The 15,658-nt window shown below is 44.1% G+C and overlaps 1 protein-coding gene across 1 annotated transcript in view; it reads right to left on the bottom strand.

Annotated features, from left to right (window-relative positions):
- LOC144769218 (uncharacterized) overlaps nucleotides 1-15,658 on the bottom strand; it is a 228,048-nt gene that overhangs the window by 104,834 nt on the left and 107,556 nt on the right. Inside the window, exon 6 of the mRNA XM_078653258.1 lies at nucleotides 15,534-15,599. Within this exon, the coding sequence (XP_078509384.1) occupies nucleotides 15,534-15,599 (66 nt within the window). The remainder of the gene's footprint in view (nucleotides 1-15,533; nucleotides 15,600-15,658) is intronic.

The following is a 15,658-nucleotide window of genomic DNA, read 5'->3' as shown; positions in this document are numbered from 1 at the left end:
ATGTATCTGTAACTCCTTGCACAATGATGCGTCATACTGTAAATATGACGCATGACTGGTGTCGCAAGGAGGGCGCAGTGAAAAGTGACGCATCGCTGTTTTCACGCAGAAGGCTTCACTTTTCATAAATGAGGCCCACTGTATTTGTGGCTGGGCAAACTAGACAAACATCGTTTTGTAGGTTGATGCTTCTAGGTCCACTTCCTAGACCAACCACTACATTGGAGCAACTGTATATCAACACAATGTATATAATGTTAGAATATATATAGCCACTAAATCAACACACTACTTGAAGGAACAAAGTTGAGGGTAGTTTGGAGCAGCTAAAAACTCTTTATTAAGGAAGTCGACCATTCAGCCCTCATGTTCATAGCACTAGCAGCATCATTTTGCTCCAGCTCTCGGTTTGTTTTGCACAGTATCACTATTGTTTTTACAACCGATTTTAAATAACTGTGTTGAATTTGATTGTACACTCGCACTACTTTGCACAACTTAAGGGCTTTTAAGTAACGAAGTACAGGGTGGTTAGGAGCAGCTAAAAACTCTTTGATAGGGAGGACATCAATTTTTCCCTCACGGTGACAGCTAGAGTTGCTAATTTTTCAGTGCTTTTTAACTGTGAAGAAGGCCATATTCTTAAAGCTGGGGCCGTTGTGAGGATGAGCTGAAAGCCCACAACAGGCAAGCCCGTCTGTGGCCATCAGCATTCCAACAGTGGCCAGCTACAGCCACCCCGTCAGTAGTCTACCCGGAGGCATCCTGCATATTTGCTACCCAAGGGACCAACTGTGTAGTATAGCTCCCGCACAAAAATGCACTTCACTAATCCTGTCACTCATACTGAAGGACAGCCATTCCTGTACTCAACGTGGCTTCCAAGCGAATCTTTCCCCTCAGAGCAAGGAGATCACCCTCGTCCCTCAAGTTAGTAAAAATAACGTAAAGTTCTCAGCATCCTTGATTACTCTTCGTTCACTGCAGAAACGTGCTACTGACATTTTTGATTTTCTCAGTGAGGAACACCCAGAAATGCTGTTAATTACTGAAAGCTTGTTGTCTGAGGCTTCTAACCCATCTATTGGGACAGCTATACCTAAAAGCTACAAAATACTCAACAGGGACCGCCTCAGCAGAAAGGGGATGAGGGGTAGCCTTAGTATAGAAGGGAAAATATAACCGCATGATGATCCCTATTGGAGACATAGGAGGATCAGAAGTGCTGGACTTCTGTCTCTCCCTATCCCCTTGGAAATCTATTGAAGGGTATTAATCTACAAACCCCTGGCCCTGCCGGACCCTTTCTTAACTCCCAGGGCAATACTCTAGCGCACCCGGCCCTTAGATACACACACTTCATTCTACTGGGTGGCATTAGTTTTCAAATGGTCAAGCAGGAGGTAACAAGGTGGTGGCACTAATAGACCCTGTGATATCTCTTGAACTTTCATCTTAGCCAATATGTGTTTAGTCCCACATATAAAGCAGGTTATGTGCTGAACCAAATGTTTTCCAATTTCATACTGCAGACTTGTGAACCCGCCCCTCAACTCTGGACGCATCACTATTTGATTACATAAAGCTGGTCTGTCTTATTGAAAGCTCAAAATCCGATGGCCAGAGTTCCATATGTGTCAAGAGCTTGCCATAGAGTCCAGCAGTTGGAGATCATTCGCTCTCTGGAAGAGAGCGCCCCCTCTCTCTCAGGATCAGTCGAGGAAAATGCCAACTTGCTAGACAGCTGGATTCGAACTACGACCAATAAGCTGGCGCGTATCTCTTGACATGCGCCCTGCTGAATTAAGACTTTAAGTCCCTGGTTTACAGACATTCTCAGGAGAGAGAAGAAATGTTGTAAGACTCATGAAAGACAATGGCAGACAGACTCTAGAGCCAATGACAAATTCTTATACAAGGCATCTCTAAAAAAGTATGATACAGTTGAACAGCCGTGGTCAAAGGAGCTAAGAAACGATTTTTAAGAAAATATATAGGTAACAGAAAATAAATCAAGGTCTTTTTTTAAAGTGGTAAAAAGCTTTATATCCACGAATGCTTCTGTCAGAGTCCAGCAACCATCAGTTGGATGGTGTGAACAGCAGACCTCCTATTTTCAAAATAAAATTTCACTCATTCAAGCGTGTCTTACCTCCTGCACTTTGTCAGGAGAGGGCTTGATTGACCCAGTGCATGTGAATACGGTCACTGTAATGGAGTTCACACTCCCAAGTTTCCACTACATTCCCTTGGAGGGAAAAATGGCAACCACACATAGCCATCAATCATGGCCTCCAACAGATTCTTGCCCTCGTAACTTGTTAGCGCTATGGTCTACTACATCCACTGGTTAACAAAGTGCTCAATGCGTTGATGTCCTCTGCATCAGTACTTCTTTCCTGGAAGCAGGGAGAAATTCCCATACTTCTAAAAAAAAGCACAGCTGACCCCAGAGAGCAGTTTAACTATCGGCCAATATACTGGCAGCTCTGTGAAAAGTGCTAGAAAAGTTAGTTAGTCAGCAGCTTTCCCAGTATTTGAAAGACAATAACTTGCTTCATTATAGCCAGTCAGGCTTCAGACCAATTTTAGTATGGAGACCAGGCTAATGGAGGCTACCAAATACATCAGATGTACCCTGGATGCTGGGGGGAAGGCAGTGCTGACCATGCTAGATCTGTCAGTGACCTTCGACACAGTTCCCCACTCCAGGCTTTTGCGTGTCTCCAGCCTACTGTGGCAGAAGGATAGGCCTAGGACTGCCTTGCATCCGTTTAAATGGCAGAGGGCAGGAGGTATGTGTTCCGTCATATCTCTTCTAAGTCCTTGGAACTTACAGCAGGGGTGCCTGAGGGCCCCAACTTGAGCCCCACACTGTTTACCATTTATCTGACGCCACTAGCCCAGATGGCAAAAGCCTTGGCATTAAACGTGGTCTCTTATGCTGATGAAACACAGCTGCTATTCTCCTGTGAAAATGGAGAAGAGATTGCAGGCAAGTGCACTATATCCTGCCTATCATCTGTATTTTACAAGGTGACCGCCAATCAACTAAAGTACAATGCAAAAAAAACCTGAAATTCTATACATCCGTCAAAATCTCCCTCAAATTGGCAGATATCCGGTCAGAATACGACCCCCTTCCAGGCTCCCAGGGGTTAGTAGTGAAGAGTCAGGTGTCAAATTTGACAACCACAAATTAATTCTGTGGTAGGCGCATGCCTCTGTCTGTTGCGCAGTCTAAAGACGTTTTTGTACTTCCTCTCATTCTCTGCTAGGAAATTGGACATCCAAGCACTTATAGCCTCAAGGCTGGACTGTGCAAACTCCCTGTCTCTGGGACTTCCCAACTATCTGATCAATAGACTTAAGGTTGGCCAGAACACGGGAGCCCACATTCTTTTTAACCTACCACGAGAATGTATGTGTCGCCCTATCTTTGCACTCTCATCTGGCTTCCAATAAGGAAGAGAATCCCGTGTAAAGTGTTGCTCCTAGTCCACAAAGGGTTCCATTACATAGATGCTGGCTACCTAAGAGCAAGAATTATTTTTTACTTCCACACTAGGAACTTGCGATCAGCCATCAACCTTCGGGCTAGGATTCCTGAGATTCGCTGCACCAGCGCAGGGGGCGGGCCTCCTCTTTTCTGGGTCCTTCAGCATGCAATAAGCTCCCCATTGAGTTACGCTCATTGAACTCTATCCCCTGTTCTGAAAAAGGTTGAAAACATGGCTTTAGAGGCTCTGTGAAATCCTGTAAAGCTGTCCATGAGCAGATCGCTGGTACACTCCTTGGAGTAGCTATGGGCTATATGAATCTCATTCTATTAAATCACTCATAACTAAATTGATCCTAAAACGAAAGATAGTAGTTCTCTTTTCACAACCATTAACATAAAAGCTTACTCTAGCGTACACTTAACTAACCAAAATCTACCTGTTATTTTTTGTCCAAGCTATGCACATCCTCACATCACACTGTAGCTCAACCTTACCTTACAAAACTCTGAACTCTAAGCCTAATCTACCTTATGTTATGTATGATCCCTTTGGATCACTTTAGGCCTTATTCTAACCTGCCGCTACTAATAATCCCAAATCTAACCCCACCCTGACCATTGCAATTACCATTAGACTTAACTAAGTACTGTGTTTTTTTTATGTGGTGCTTTAGATGAAGTGGTAATTTGAGGTTTTGGACTCAATGTGTCATGAAGTACAGTGATGTCCAAATAATATCAAGCAGTAACTCTGCCTTGCAATGTCCCAGTAAGGAGAAATGTATGTTAGTACATGTGTATGCCTACGCCTGTTTCCAAACTAGTTGTTTAATATTCATGGGTCTAGTTAGGAACTTAAGAACTGCAATTGGTGAGCTGGTACCACAGGCAATTTTAATCCATGAATCTCCACAAAATGCCTCTTTGAGTATAGTTTAACTACATAGGCTAATGCCCCATCAATGCCATTATCGATAAATTAAGTAAAAGGCCATATTGCAGAGGGACCAAGGTTGCAACAGTAAGTACCATGAACCCAATAAAGCTACCTGAACAGCCTTGGCCATAATAAGCTTATAGTTGAAGTCACTTGTCATATGAAAGGCAGCAATCTGATCACTGTTCTTCTTGAAAACTATTGGGGTCCTTTGCAGGTTGAAAGTGATCACGACTCCTTGATAATATAAGTGAAAGTTTCAAGGGAAAGAGAAAAAGTGATACATATGGTTAATATCCTAAGGTAGTAGCAAGTGAATTAACAATTAATCTGCGGATTAATCCTTATATAGCAAATTGACCATGGAGATGTACTAAATGATTACAGAGGAAAATTAATTTTTTGGTGTCATCTCCTTATAAAGTGCGTGTGAGCTAGGCGTTACATTGTCATTATAAACAATGGAGCAGGCACATGATGCATAGTATGTTTACTGTGGCCCTGGCTATAATGATATTATCAATATGTCTATAAAAGTAGCATGCAGATGATGGAGCAAGCTCCTGCTCCTTAGTCTGTTTATCATGTCTGTAAACTGTCCTGGTAAGGCCTGGTGTCTCCTGCAGGGCTGGAGCAACAACAAAATATTAACAAGTGTCGGTAAAGCAGATAGGTCTCTCCTATTTAAGAGCTATTGACTTTGCTAATGTGTTTTAGCCATGTTGTACACCAGCATGGCTGCTATTCAGCATAGCAAAACCTCCAGCTAGACCATAAGTTAGTGGCGTAGAGAAGAGTGGCATGGAGTAGCGTGTCTTAGATTGTAGTGGAGTACAGTAAAGCATAGTGTATTAGAGTGGAGTGGCGCAGTTTGTCATGGACTGTCATAGAGTGGAGTGGGGTGTTGTGAAGTGTCATAGAGTGCAGTGTTGTAGAGTGGAGTGGCATAGATTTGATTGTCTTGGAGTAAAATCAAGTGTATTAGAGTATAATGGAGTGTTGTGGAGTAGAGTGGATGGTCGTGGAGTAGAGTAAAGGGGAGTGTTGTGGAGCAGAGTGGAGTAGAGTGGTGTAGTTTGGAGAGGTGTCGAGTTGAGGGGCATATAGTATAGGGTCATTGAGTGGCATATCGTGTTGCAGAAAGGAGTTGTGTTGAGTGGAGCACAGTGTCGTAGAGTGGAGAGCCATAGAGTGCCATGGAGTGGAGTAGTGGACTAGTGTTGTTGAGTAGATTGGGGTGGCATAGAGTGCAGTAAAGTGGCATGCTGACGGGAAGTAAAGTGTTATATAGTGGTATAGAGTGGAGTAGAGTGTCACAGAGTAAAGTAGAGTGCAGTAGAGGGTGGTAGAGTGAAGGGGAGTACAGTGGTGTGGATGGTTATGAAGTGGACTGGAGTGAACTGGAGTAGAGTGTCGTAGAGTCAAGTGTGGTAGTGTTGAGTGGAATAGAGTGGAGTGGGATAGAGCGGAGTGGGATAGAGTGGAGTGGGAGACAGTGAGGTGGCATAGAGTGGCCTAGGGTGAAGTGGCATAGAATGGCCTACAGTGAAGCAAAACGGGCCGGACTGGCTACTGGGCTTTCCCTAATAAATAATGCAAAACAAATATTTTAAAAAGTACGCATTAAAGCTATTTGTTTTGCATTGATTATTTAGAAGCACCAGCAGCTCTCCAGCAACAAAATAAGCCCTTCCACAGTGAACCTGGGCCCCACCCTGCTACCCCCCCAAAAAACGTTGAGTAGCCAGTCCGGCCCTGGAAGTAAAGTGCTGTAATGTTTCAGGCTAGTGGGTCGTAGAGTGGAGGGTCATAAGGTGAAGGGTCATAGTGTGGAAGATCGTGGAGTGGAAGGTCCTAGAGTGGAGGGGTGTGGATTCGAGGGGCATAGAGTGGTGAGGCATAGACTGGAGTGTACTGGAGTGTCGTAGACTGGAGTGTCATAGAGTGGAGAGGCGTAGAGAGTTTTTTTAGTAATGTGGAGTGGAGTGGACTAGACTGGACTGGAGTGTACTGGAGTGAACTGGAGTTGAGTGTCATAGAGTGGAGTGTCATAGAGTGGAGTGCGATAGAGAGGATCGGGACAGAGCGGAGTGGAATTGAGTGAAATGGGAAGGAGTGTGGTGGTGTAGAGTGGCCTAGAGTGAGGGCATAGAGTGGCGTTCAGTCAAGTAAAGTGTTGTAGAGTGTCAGAATAGAGGGTCGTAGAGTGGAGGGGTGTAGAGTAGAGGGGTATAGAGTGGTGAGGCATAGAATCTCGTAGAGTGAAGGGGTGTACAGTGAAGGGACATAGAGTGGAGAGGCATGAAAAGAGTGGAGTAAAGTGTCATAAATCAGAGAGCCGTAGAGTGGAGTAACAAGGCATAAAGTATTGAAGTAAAGTACGGTAGAGTGGAGTGGCATAGACTGTCATAGAGTGGAGTAGGGGAGTAGAGTAGAGTAGACTGCTGTAGATTGAAGTAGCATAGAGTGCTATAAAGTGGAATGAAGTTGCATAGAGGGAGTTGTGTAGAGTGGAGTAGAGGGCCTATAAAGGAGTTGTCGGGAGTAGAGTGTCATATAGTGGCAAAAGAGTGGAGCAGAGTGTCTCAGAAATGGAGTAGAGTGGCATAGAGTAGAGAGGAATAGAGTGTCATAGAGTGGCTTAGAGTGGAATGGCATAGAATGGAGGGGTGTAGAGTGTCATAGAATGTCATGGTGTAGATTAGAGTGTTGTAGAGTGGATTGGCGCAGAGCAAAGTGGAGTAGAGTGGAGTGGAGTGGAGTAGACTGGAGTGGTCTAGATTGGAATGCTATAGAGTGGAGAGTCATTAGGTTGGATTGCTAGAGTGGCGTGGGATAGAGTGAAAGTAGGATAGAGTAGAGTGGAGTGGCGTTGAGGGGCGGACGGTTGCCTAGAGTGAAGTGGCATACAGTGGCGTAGAGTGAAGTAAAGTGTCATAGAGGAGAGTTTTGTGGAGTGTCAGAGTAGATAGGTGTAGATTGGAGAGTTGTAGACTGGAGGGTCTTAGAGTAGAGGTAGATAGGCTGGAAAGGCATAGAGTGAAGCGACTTAAAGTGGAGAGGCATAGAGTAGTGTAAAAAGTCATAGAATGGAGGTGAGTGTCATATAATGGAGTGGTGTAGAGTGGCATAGAGTGTTGTAGAGTGAAGGGGCATAAAGGAGATGGGCATAGAGTGACAAAGCATAAGGTGGCATAGGTTGTAGAGGTGTAGAGCGGCATAGAGTGGAGCAGTGGAGCGTAGAATGGCATAGATTGGTAGAAATTGTGGAGTGACATAGAGTTGAGAGACACAGAGTGGAGCAGGGTATCATTGAGTGTAGTACAGTGTCATGAAGTGGAGTGACAAAGTTTGGAGGAGCATAGAGTGGAGTGTTGAAGAGTGACACAGCAAAGAGTGATGTAATGTATTGTAGTGTGGAGTAGAGTGCAGCAGCATAATGTAGAGTGGAGTAAAGTGTCATAGAGTGAAGTGGCATAGTCTGGAGTGGCGTAGAGTGGAGTAAAGTGGAGTGGATTGCCGAAGAGTGGAGTGGCATAGAGTGGCAAAGAGTGGCATATGGGGTAGTGTTGTGTCATGGACTGCAGTAGGATAGAGCATACTAAAGTGGAGTGTGGTAAGATAGAATATCGTGGGGTGGAGTAGCATGGCGTAGAGTTGAGTGTCATAGAGTGAAGTGTTGTAGAATGGATGGACGTAGAGTGGCAGGGCAAAGAGTGAGGGGGCACAGAGTGTCATAGAGTGTCATATAGTGTAGTGGTGTACCATTGAGTATGGTGTTGTAGAGTGGAGTGGTGTATAGTAGGGTGGCATTAAGATGTGTGGAGTGTCGTAGAGTGGACTGGCATATAATGTCATAGAGTGGTGTGTTGTCATGGAGGATCAGAGAATGGGGAGTCATAGAATAGAGTAGAATAGAATAGAATAAAGTAGACCAGAGTTGAAGAAGTGGGTGGAGTTTGTGGAGTTGCACCATGGAAAATTCTGCAGAATTGCATAAAAACTCCGTGGAATTCCGTGGAGCTCCGCCCTAGTCACCACTCACCATGCAGTGTTTCCTTAAAGGAGCCCTGGGGTGGGTGAGGAATTGAGGCCGCCAAAGAGAAATCACTGAAGGGAGAGGCAGGATGGGAGGGGGGATGGGGTGAAGATGGCTATCTACGAGAAGGAGGGGGCTTTAAGAGCGGTAGATGCACTGCTTAAAAAGAAAGATTGGGCGATGTTATGGGAAGAGCTGGGCTGCAGTGTTTGCATTCACTACAATATCTGGTCTTTACCCCTTTTGTCCTCCCTGAACCCCTGTTTGTTTCCGAGGGGCTGTTCGTGCCAATGCCCTTGTGACCCTGGACCACAGCAGATCTGTCAACTTTTTTTTATTGGATATTGTTTATTAATTTTCAACAATTTGTACAAATGTAAAACTTTGGCAATAACATGCTCAGCGTTGCACATACATTTACAAATGCAGCTTTGGTCGGGTGCCAAGCGAAAACAACAATAAATAGCAGTTATCGATATTATCGTTCCTTGCTGCGGGTACCATATATTCAATTATATGAACAATGACCTAAGAATACTGTCCGTTATATGCCCTCACGGGCTTAATATGTGGTTCTATTGCTTGACCCACCGGACCAGATCGGGGATATATCTAGACATACGTAGATGCCCATACAGCAGCAGTGTATGTGTGTGGGGAGATGGTGTGTATGTTTTTGCTAAATAGGGTTCCGCGTGCTGGAGGTTGCTCTGTCTGCGTGCCAGAAGGGGGTCTCCTGATGCTTGTGAGCAGCTGGGGCCAGCGGTGCGAGCAGCAGGGCACTTGGACAGTCTGTCCCTGATAGACAGCTGCAGGGCTCTCAGGCTGCATGCATTTTGATGCTCCTGCTTTCTCTCTGGCAGAAGAGGTGCAAAATACCCCGGGAGGACAACTGGGGCTAGTAGTCTCCCCTGAAATCTCTGCTCGCAGCCAGTATCCCTTAGTATACGTAGATGACATCATTCCAGCTGCATGTTGGGATTTGATGTTTGTTTCTGGCTGGATCCCGCTATTGAAGCTCAACAGCCCGTCTAGACTGAGTGCAATCCAGCTGTACGTGCGGCGATGTTTGTAGCCTGGGGCAGAAAGCACAACTATGATTCAGCACTATACTCAGCTACAGGAAATGACTATTGTAGTTAAAGTGCAACTTGTGTGTTTCTGTGTCCTCCTTTTTTGCCGCAACTCAACACTGACATTCGAAACTTCTGCATCTCAATTATATGGGGATGACCCATAGCTGTCTGGCTCACTTGGCTACACTGTCTTTGTCTTTGGCGTTCTTGTTTATGAGGGGTTGAAATTACAAAAGACACTACCATCAGATTTCTGTTGAAAACAAACACCAGTTATCCTCGTAGGGGTGGGAAGCGGGTGCAAACTCCACTATGCGGTGGAGTAAGACTTTTTGGCTGGAGAACAACGCCCACCCCTATTGTAGAGTGGAGTGGTGTAGACTGTGTGGCGCAGAGTGGAGTAGAGTTGTGTAGCGTGAAGTGGCGTACAGTGGCATAGAGTGGAATAGAGTGGCCTAAAGTAAAGTGACTAAGGGTGGAGTAGAGTGGTGTAGAGTGGGTATAGTAGGGTGGTGTGGAGTAGAGAGTAGAGAGGAGAAGAGTGAAGTAGAGTGGCATAGAGCAGAGTGGAGTAGGTTGTCATAGGTTGGAGTATCGTAGAGTGGAGGGCCATAGAGTATAGGAGCCTAGAGTGGAGGGCATGGAATACAGGGGCACAAAGTGTTGTAGAGTGATCAGGTGTCGAGTGAATTAGTGTATAATACCATGGAGTGGTGTGGAGTAGAGTGGAGTGTCGTAGAGTGTTGTGAAGTAGAGTGGAGTGTTATAGAGTGGAATGCTGTAGAGTGGAGCGGGATAGAGTGCAGTAGGATAGACCGGAGTGGCGAAGAGTGGAGTAGAGTGGCCTAGAGCGAAAGGGCATAGAATGGCACACAGTGAAGTAAAGTGTTGTAGAGTGACAGAGTAGAGGATCATAGAGTGGAGTCTTGTAGAGCGAAGGGTCATAGAGCAGAGAAACAAGAGCATGAAGGGGCTTAGAGTGGCCCAGAAAAGTGTAGGGTGAAGTAAAGTATCATAGAGTAGAGTGTCATATAGTGTTGAAGAGTGTCATAGAGTGAAGCAATGAAGAGTAGAGTAGCATACAGTCGAATACAAAGCCACAGAGTGGAGTAGAGTTAAGTGTAATAGAGTGAAGGTGCGTAGAGTGGAATAGAGTATCATAGAGTGGAGTGGCGTTGAGTGCAGTATCAAGACGTGGAGTGTCACAGAGTGGAATATCCTTGGGTGGCGTGTCCTATATTGGGGGGGAGTAGAGTGGAGTGGGAAAGTGTGGGGTTGGATACAGTGGAGGGGTCTGAATTGGAGAGAAAAGTAGAGTGGGATACAGTAAACTGGTCTGGAGTGGAGTGGCATACAGAGGAGTAGAGTACAGCGTTCTAGAGTGTTCTAGAGTGGAGTGGCATAGAATGGAGGGGCTTAGAGTGGAGTGGATTAGAGTGCAGTGGTGCAGAGTGGAGTTGCATAGAGTAGAGAAGAGCAACATAAAGTGAAGTGGTGTAGAGTGTCGTTGAGTGTCAGAGAGTGGAGTGGCATAGAATACCATAGACTTGAGTAGCATAAAGTGTTATAGAGCTGAATGGCGTAGAATGGTGTAGAGTGTAGTAGAGTGTTGTAGAGTGTCTTAGAGTGGAATGGAGTATAGAGTCATAGTGTGGAGTAATGTAATAGAGTGGAGTATCGTAGAGTGGAGTGTTGTAGAGTGGAGTGGAATAGAGTGGCGGGGGATACAATAAAGTGGGATTCAGTGGAGTTCCGTGGAGTGAAGTGTCATAGAGTGGAGTGTCGTAAAGTGGAGTGTTATAGAGTGTTGCAGAGTAGAGTGGCTGTGAGTGTCAAAGAGTAGAGTGTCATAGAGTGGTGTGTTATAGAGTGGAGTAGAGTGGAGTAGAGTGGAGTGGAGCAGAGTGGAGTAGAGTGGAGTGGAATGAAGTGGAGTGGGATATAGTGGAGTGGGGTGGAGTGGTGTGCCATAGACTGAAGTGTTGCAGAGTGGAGCAGTGTACTGTGGAGTACAGTCTCCTAGAGTGAAGTTGCATGGAGTGGCATAGAGTGGAGCAGAAAGCCTTAGAGTGGAGTGGAACAGAGTAGAGTAGAGGTAGAGTAGAGTGTTGTAGAGTGGAGTGTCGTACAGTGGATTGCCTTAGAGTGTCATAGAGTAGAGTCGCATTGAGTGGCATACGGTAGATTGGCATAGAGTGGTGTAGAGTGTAGTGCCTCAGAGTGGAGGAGTGTAGAATGGAGTAGAGTGTCATAGAGTGGAATGGAGTAGAGTGGAATGGTGTAGGGTGTCATAGTGTGGAGTGGGGTAGAGTGGAATGGAATAGAGTGGACTGACTTGGAGTGGAGTGTCATTGAGTGGAGTGTTGTTCAGCGGAGTGGCACAAAGTGTATTACAGTGCCTTTGAGTGGTGTGGCAAAGAGTAGAGTAGAGTGTCAGGGAGTGGAGTGAGGTGTCGTAAAGGTGAGTGACGTAAGGAGAGTGGCATAGAACACATTCCCACAACCCAGCAAGATTGTTACATAAATCCTCTCACTTTGAAGGCAGAAAAAGAAAAGTAACCATTAAGCTCTCGTGGAAGACAGAGCTTGATATTTAACCTCTGTTTTTGAATGCATATCAAATGGGACTTAATAATAACAACATTTACAGGTATGTTTACAGAAAGCAAGCACTCGATGAAGAATAGAAGGAGCCAGGTAGAGAGGTGCTAAACTGGCACAGGGGAGATAAAGACATGCTGGACAGCCTAAAACAAATAAAGCCATCAAATAGAAAGCAAGCAAATGTGAGTTACAAAGCCAATGTAAGCAATGTGTGGAATGCACTCACAGGGAAGCTTCTAGAATCTCCCCAAGAAGGATTTAGCAAGATGACAGGTGTGATGTCTGGTAGGCTTCACCCTAAAAACAGGCTCCACCTCCTCCACGTATACAATGTGTTTCACAGCCTGGACATTTAAAAGTTCAAGAGTTTATAAAACTTAAAATTACATAAACGTTTTGGAGATTCAAACAAATTCAGGTTCAGTTCTCCCACATTATCCTTGAGGCAAGGTATAATACGTTTTGCGGAACTTAACATATATATGTATATATTCTTGTCTCAGGGTTATTTCTTTTAACACTACCTCACTTTCGGTATGACAATGTCCCATATCTATGAGTTGTGCTGTCTGAGGAATTTTGTCCAGTTTTTATGTAAGTTGCAGAGAGTTCATCTCAGCTTTCTATGTGATGCAGGAGGTCTTGAAGATAACATGGCCTGGAGGACCAGTCTGTGTCCCAGTATCTGTTTTTATGGTGTCCCCAAGTTAGAGCAAGAGTTTCTGCCACAAGGTGTTTTCTGAGTTATATGTGTGCACGATAGGCAACTCACGCACATAAAAACAGTCTCTCAAGTATTCACTGAGTCAACACAAATGTTCAGAATATGGTCCAAGACATGGTGTTCTTTAGCAACATCCACCTCAAGCACTGTATGGCTTCTGTATTGGGGCTGTGTGGTAATGTATCATTATCTATGCTTCTGAGTCCTAGACAATGCCTTCTGCTTCAGGGACTGGACCATATTGCACAAAGAGGAGGGGCTTCATTGTTCTCTACAGGGACTATACCTTGAAATGCGAAGAAGCAGAAGCAAACTAGTTTCTAATGCCAAATAATGGAATTATGAATACAGTGCCCTAGTTAAGCCTTAACACTGAATATATCATAGCCTTATTGCTAGCTGCTATGGACTATATCGGGGTTTAAAGGCCTTGAATCCAAGTCATAGGCCCAATTTGAAGGCAAGGGCCTGTAACAAGGTTGAGAACCTTTAACAACCTGAATAGCCAGATGCATAAGGGCTGTATGGTTCTTAGAACATTCCATTCACTGTGAATCATATGTTTTAAATTAAACCAGGAGAAACAGAGATGGGATGTTAGAGCAGAAGGCTTATACCATCATAGCCTTAATGTAATTTATGTTAAGTCATGCCTTGGAACACGTTTCCACAAATCACCTTTATGCTAAAATACATGCTTGACCTTTCACCTGGAAGTTCCTTTAGTCTTTTGCTATTTAGTTGGCTATCAAATTGGTCCCCCCTAGTTTGATTTGTGTTTCATTTTTTCCTTTGAATATTGTTCTTATCTTCGGAATGTTTTGGGGGAGGTCATGCATTTTCAGCATTCTTGTGGAAACATTCATAAGCCAGTTTTTCTTGTATGTCCCCTCTTTAATGCCTTAGGTGGCTATTTATGGAAAGTTGTAGGGAACATTCTTTTTATGCAAATCTTTGCTTCTTGGACGCCTGGCGTAGCCATGCAAATTCAATACTCCACATTCCTCACCCTTTTTGGAAGATTAGCTTTGCAGGATGTCGTGTCTGCACTTCCGTACTCACTCTGTGTTGGTAGTAAAGATATTACAGTACGGGTACACCCCACCCTTTCCTACTGATAAAGTTTAGTTTAGAGCGGATCAACAACTGTCTATGTACACTCTCTTCACAAGTGTCTTTTTTCCAAGTTTTATGGTGAACTTCCAGAGGTTTAATGCATATTAGGCCTGCAACAAAGGAAAGATGCAAAAGTGTGGTGCTCTCATGAACATGTGGTTAACTTCTTTACACTAAGGCTTGCATTAAATGTGGCCTCATAATATTGATATGGGCAAAATACATTATACTGCAATTTTGGCATTATAGGACACTCTGTAACACTGCATGTGGTATTGCCATATCCAAAAATACCATGCGTTTCAGGGGCAAATTATCCAGTTCAAATCTGTAGGACTTTGCTCCTGCTAAAAAGTCCTGAAATTAAGAAGTGATGTATTGAAATCATTGCAGTAACATCAATGTCTAATGCTATTTCAAATTGTAAATTGTTTTCTTATGGGATTGGACTTAATTCACAGGTAGTTGTGTCATATGGAAGTACCAGGGGGCATATTACCAACCAATAGAGATAATTTTTGTCGCTAACTTGTTTAGAGACAAAAATTATCGCCGCACATCGGCGATTTTTATCGCAGATAAACCTTGCTATTAGCAAGGTTTATTGCAAATGCGATAAAAAACGGCCGCAATGCATGAATATCGCTGAAAAGTCAGCGATATTCATGCATTATCGAGCAAATGCTCTTAGCCATGTTATCCACCTCCCATTGGTTAACATGGCTAAGAACTGCTCAGGGCAGGTGTTAGCTTTTGGAGATATTCGCGCTTAGCGCGAATATCTCCAAAAGTTGGTAATAGGAGATAGCGATGTTAGCGACTGTTTCCAGTCGCTAACATCTTGGCACGCCCACTTTGCATGTCATTAGTGATAAATATCACTGACATGCAAAGCGGGGCCCAAGATGGTCGCTATCTCCTATTAGCTGTCGCTAACTGGTGTTAGCGACAGCTTGGTAATAGGGAGATAATTTTATCTCCGCTTTCTTGGCTTTTAAAGCCAAAAAAGCGGAGATAAACCTCCTTGATAATATGCCCCTAGGTTATTTATCATGCAGCCCAAGTCCAACGTATAAAGAGGAATCCAGGTTTCCTTCTCTTCTTGAGTGATCTGTGACTTCTGTCAGTGTGGTAATGCTTACTTAGAACAAAGAAGATCTCGGGATAAAAAGTCAGGAAGTTATGTCCTCAGGCCCAGGTAAGGAGCATAACTGTAATAACAGTAAAGGGCTGGCAATGGGGCATGCCACTCACACATAATGCTAGGACTGTGATGTGGAAGAGCAGGGATCAACATAATGAAAACTATAATAACAATATTAACATTAATAATACATTTATCCTGTTATTATTAAATGTTTAACTGTCATTTGTGCCCACCTAACATAAAGCAAATATGTCCCATTTCGATGGCCAAAATAAACTATGTGATTGAATGATGCCCACTTTTTCCAAACATATTTGCAGATCCAGTATTTCATAAAGCAGGAATTAACCAAGGCCTTAAAACGTTAACATACATACATTGAACTTACCAATATATTAAAAAGCTCGAGCCCCTGGTCCTTTAGCGCTTCACCTAAGTCATTTAGTAATTTCGCCTAGAAGGCAATATCAAACAATGAATGCACATACAATGTTATATGACCTCTTAATAGAA

Source organism: Lissotriton helveticus, chromosome 7, assembly GCF_964261635.1.
Source record: "Lissotriton helveticus chromosome 7, aLisHel1.1, whole genome shotgun sequence".
NCBI lineage: Eukaryota > Metazoa > Chordata > Amphibia > Caudata > Salamandridae > Lissotriton > Lissotriton helveticus.
Note: the sequence above shows the minus strand (reverse complement) of the source record. Positions and strands in the feature narration are given on the sequence as shown.